Below are 5,179 nucleotides of genomic sequence, written 5' to 3' on the forward strand. Positions count from 1 at the left end.
AAAAAAAGTGCAATGTCAACTCTAAAATGGAAGCACAAACAATAGACAGGGAAAAATAAATAATGTCACTACAGTAACCAAGGACTGATGGAAAAATTGATTGTACTCAGCCGTAGTGTTACTGTCCACTGTAAAGCACAGCACATGACAAAGCAAAACAGTTACTAGTAGGATAGTACCATAAAAGGCTGCATGCTGAACTAAGAAACAAAGAAGCAGATGTGATTGATTGCTTAAAAACAGAGCTGRAAATTAGAATGAAGTTCCTGTTTTAGGATACTTGGTTTTTCAGGTCTGGTGGGCTATTTCCCAACCTGGGGCAATAGTATTTTGCTAGCATGGAAAAATCCATGGCTTTCAAAGATCTGGGGTCACTCTGTGGATTTCTGCAAAATTATCCAAAATCAAAGCATTCATTAATTTATATTAAAAAAAAATAGTTTTTAGCCCTTCTGGTTACAAAACTCTTTTGGAGACTTAACTGAAACCCTTATTTATAAATCTGCGCTGACCAGGCAAGAAAAGTAGTTACAGAAGCGTGAACTTCTCGAAGTTACCGTAGTTGGGCAATAAGAGTGAGAGGCCCWCTCAGGGCCACTAAAAATGCCCGTATTTTTAACCCTGGTTAAAAAGTCACTGCTGGCGGCTTTGCAAACATCCAGCTCATCGCGCTGTCCGCGGAAGTTGGCTGGGCAGACCTGTCAGCTGGACAGGCTGTGGAAAGGTACGCTACAAATAGACAAGTAGCAGAGGAGTCTATTTAGCATTTGCCCTTAAGACATCTGTAAGTGTCAGGGTTGCTGTAGCCACCAGCTATAATCATCGCACTCCTGCAGTGCAGCAGGGGCAGGAGTGCGGGTTTTCTAAAGAACATGGTCCAGCAGCAGCAAAGGCAATTCAGTTTTACTGCCATAGCATCTCTTGCAGTTGTCCCCTTGTGAGTCAGTGAAGAATGGCATCAGTATACAGAAGAAGGGCAACGTGAAATGAGAAAAAAAATACCTCCTTCTCCCCTTCCACGCACCCCAAACTGCAAGTCCACAGACTTTCCCCGAATCCCTCACAAATGTCTATTGCCTCAGTTTTTGCTTTTAAGACCCTTGTTGACTGTGAAATGAATGAAGATATAAGTTAGTTGGTGACCTGCCTGAAAAGAGAGGAAAGATCAAATGCTTTTGTTATTTCCCTGAAGGAAACGGGAAGAATCATAAAACATTTAGGAGTAAGRGTGCCTCCCTCCTAAGAGAGAAATTATTAATTGCATTTAAGCTCTGACATTTTGCTTCTGAATAGTTGTCCATCTCAATTTAAAGATGCATTATCCTTTTGTGTTCAGAGAAGTGGCACAGGGCAGTCAGTTCAAGAGATCTTTCCACAGAGTTCATCATGATTAAATAGAGGCAAGGGAGAGGATCAAATTGAAAGAAAAACAAGATGACAACTACAATTTAAGGAATTATCTTGCTTGTCATTGATAATAGAGAATCTCTTATGGAAGAAGTATAATGYAACTTGATGGTCCTCTTTACATTTGACTGTCGCACAAGGGTGTAAATATTTAATCTTTCAATTAATTAATCTTTACAAAATATCTTCACAAAAACATTTTACCTATAGAAATTAGTTTCTATACAGCAATATATTTTTTATTTTTATAAATTATTCCATCTTTAAGTGCCTTCTATCAATATAAATGATAAAATAGACAATCAAAAATTTTAAAGCTTTTCCCAGTTGTATCCCTCCTTGTTAACATAGGTGCTGTGAATCCTCATACATGTGTGTGTCCACATGGGAGTGTGTTTGTGTGTGTGATGTGAAATGCTTCCATCCTCTCCCACCCCTAAGTGCCATCAAAATAAATCATATTGTTGGTAGTTCCTGATGCAATAGTGCTTCCAAAGGGGGAAAAAAGAAATGCTTGACTTGGTTTTAGAAATCAAAAGATGTGCATAGTTACCAAAGTCGAGGTGTACCAACTACAAATGTGCAATGACAAGCTTAGAACAGGAGCTACCTCCCAGTCAAGTCACAGTGTCSTAACAGTGACCTCAGTAGGAAGTGGACCAGATACTCTGAGCTTGATTTTGCAAGGTGCGTGTGGCCCTGATCTAGCAAAAATGCTGAAGCCTGTGCTTAGCTTTGAGCACATGAATAGTCCTACTGGAATTGGTGGGACTGCATGGCATAGAGAAGGATCACAAGTGACTCCAAGTCAACAGGCTATTCATGTGTAGGAATTGGGGTCAAGTGCTGAGCGCCTTGCAGGATCAAGCCCTATATGAGGTTCAAGAGCTGGGAACTTCTCTAAAGCAATCAACACACTGAGCTCAGCCATTGAAATTGATCAAAATGTCCGCGTGGGCACAGGAGGTGGCTTAGCTCCCCTTGACAGAGGGTCTCCACGTCAAAAGTTTATACCTACAACTCGTGCTCTGAGCACACAACAGATTTGCTTTATAAGGTAGAAGTCTTTTTTGTTCCTACCCTTTGACCCATCAGTGTCCTTCATGGCTTCAMACACTTTGTGTTGTACATTCATCAAAATTCACATTGACTGCAAAGAACATAAATGCAACAAAAACAGGAAAGCCTCCAAATAGTATATTATAATTTTCTTCTAAATATTCTCCCGTCGTAATCAGAGGTGCAGTGGCTAATTTATAATTTTTCCTTTGAAGGAATCCAGATGAAAGGCCCAGATTGTTCTTCAATTACAAGTTTGCATTGATTATATATATCTTCTAAGCTCTCTCCTTGGACAATAGCTGCAGTAGAGAAAACATACCAATATTTCTTTTAATTGATAGATAAAGCATCCAGTGTTGGCAGATTTTCAGCATAMTCAGAGATACTGATGGAATGAGAAGGAAATGGCATACTGAGATTTTGATTATGGAAAAGTCATACCCCTGCAGATAACACACAACTTCAAATCAATGGCACCTGCCTATGACAGAGACCTCCTCCACTGCTTGTACTGAGAAGACTGAGCCAGGTGAGTTCAGAGAACTAGCAGTTCTGTCCTGAGGAGGGCAGCACAAGATGTTTCCACTCTTTCAGGTCAAGCTTTACATTTTGTTTCATCTAGAAACCACTTCTGCAGTGTGGGCAGCAGCAGATTTACAGCCTTTCTGACCTGAATATAGTGAGTTCACTTTTGGCTGCTGAAGTTAACTAGATCAGACCCACGCTGACAGAAGGTAAAACAACTGCAACACAAAGTGCAGTGGTTTGCCCCTTAATTTGCCTTGGCACAGATTCCTTCAGGAGACAAAACTTTTGAGGAATCAAGTGCCTCAAGTGCTCTTAAATTTCAAGGAAACAACACTCTCAAGACAGAAATCCTTACTCTGGGCTCACTACACTGATAGGTACTCTAGGTCAAAGACAGAGTTGATCCAGCTGTTTTGCAATAAAACACTGTATCTTGGAAAAATAAARTAGTATTAATAAAAACATACCTGTGAAATATTCTCCAAATTCTTGTTCTAATTTAATTGCTCGATCATAGGTTTTCTTTGCTTGCTCTTCTGTAAGACGTTTATTCATTTCCCTAGAAAGACAGGRGAAGTCATCAAAAAGTTTAGATTCTTGCTCAAACAGCTTTCAGAAGTTACGTTCAACTGAATCACAGATGGATTGAGATTGGTACAAGAATAAAATGCTGAAATACTCCCAGGAGTTCATGGACAGCTTCAAAATTTTCAATTTAATTTCATTCTTATGTAGTACAAAACTACTTTTTTAGACTATTTCTCCTTTCACATTTCTCCTTTCACATTTCTCCACCAAATTTTTATCTTGGGTTCACGATTCTACATTCTCAAACAAAATACAAGGCCTGCCTCTAGTAGCTGTTAACTGAGATAGACTTGAGACATCAGGAACCCATAGGTAGGTCTGGGATCCAGGATATCCCACACTCTGTGTACTCAGGATGTCTGCCTGAAGCCCCTCCAGGAACCTCTTTATCTCCCAGACTCAGCTGGTGGTCTCAGATGAATTAGGCTGTACTGACTGCTTATTGGGTGCCAATAAMTACAAAAACAAAGACAGAGAGTAACATTCTTGGGTTTTTTCCAGTGTTTTGCTATTTGATGGAGCATTTCTTTTTCAAGAGAAGCATTATTTAATAACTTTAAGAAATGAGGTGTCTTGCCTGTGCATACTCAGGTATTAGTACCACTGTATACTTGCAATGAATCAAGCTCATGCTCATTCAATGCCTTACACTCGTTGGCCTGCCGATGTTCAAATTATCAATAATAAATAGACTTCACTTGTTCTAGCATTTTTTCCCAGCATGGATTCATTTTTCTTTAAGCATGACAGAAATTTTCTGAGGCAAATAGAAGAGCAAGTGAAGGGAGCACCCTGTGTTCTGCATAAATCTGATTTAATGCCTTGCACTGAATCATGTGGTAATGGACTGTATACAGTATGCCATAAGTGATGCATATGGGAAATTATGGACATGATGATGCAAAAAAAAAAAAAAAATCTATAAAGTACGCAATAGTATGAACTTGCTGCAGCTAACTCCTACTTGGCTTCTGGAAAACACTCTGGAAGATGTCCAGGATGCTTAAAGCTGCCTACCTATATAAGTAACCATAGAACTAAGAACACTGCTTAGAAAAATCTCTTCGGAAGTACTAAAGACATGAAGAAAGCAGGTTTGTAAAAYGAAAGCTGAGAAATATTGCTTCTGCAATAATATTTCTTTTAAAACTGTCAGTTATTTGTAGATTACAAAAATAGGTTTAATATAATCTGTGTGTTGTCCTGCTAAATTTGTAATGCTACAAATTCTATTTGTTGGAAAGACTGCTAATTGAGTTCAAATAGATTTCACATCAGCTACACCGACTTGAACACCTCTTTAGGTGACTGAACCAAAACTTTATCTAGAAGTGTGACATTCCACYGCAAATTCCTGGGCAAACTTAAACATTTTCATCTTACAGGCATTTAACCAATATTGTAATGCTTACAACAACCTCCTTTCAGATCTATTTGTAGCAAATTAAATCTTCATCAAGGTCTTTGAACAGCAGAGAAGGTAATACAAATAAAAAAATATAAAGAGGTGTTTAAAATAGGAAGTACTTCGAAACAGGTAGAAATTTGTGTTACACTTCCAGGTTGTAGATTTGCCTGGGGTAGAAAAACTGTG

At 38.8% G+C, this 5,179-nt stretch overlaps 1 protein-coding gene across 5 annotated transcripts in view; it reads right to left on the minus strand.

The window, feature by feature from the left end:
• Positions 1 to 13: 13 nt before the first annotated feature.
• The window catches only part of DLG2 (discs large MAGUK scaffold protein 2), a 307,910-nt gene continuing 302,744 nt past the window's right edge, over positions 14 to 5,179 (minus strand). For all 5 annotated transcript variants that reach the window (XM_057364043.1, XM_057364044.1, XM_057364042.1 and 2 more), the window contains 2 exons: positions 3,465 to 3,556; positions 14 to 2,768 (listed from right to left, as the gene is read on the minus strand). In XM_057364043.1, the coding sequence (XP_057220026.1) occupies positions 2,662 to 2,768; positions 3,465 to 3,556 (199 nt within the window). In that variant the 3' untranslated portion in view covers positions 14 to 2,661. The remainder of the gene's footprint in view (positions 2,769 to 3,464; positions 3,557 to 5,179) is intronic.

The sequence above is a fragment of the Malurus melanocephalus genome, unplaced genomic scaffold (genome assembly GCF_030028575.1).
Source record: "Malurus melanocephalus ecotype Western Australia unplaced genomic scaffold, MMel_1.1 scaffold_34, whole genome shotgun sequence".
Classification (NCBI taxonomy): domain Eukaryota; kingdom Metazoa; phylum Chordata; class Aves; order Passeriformes; family Maluridae; genus Malurus; species Malurus melanocephalus.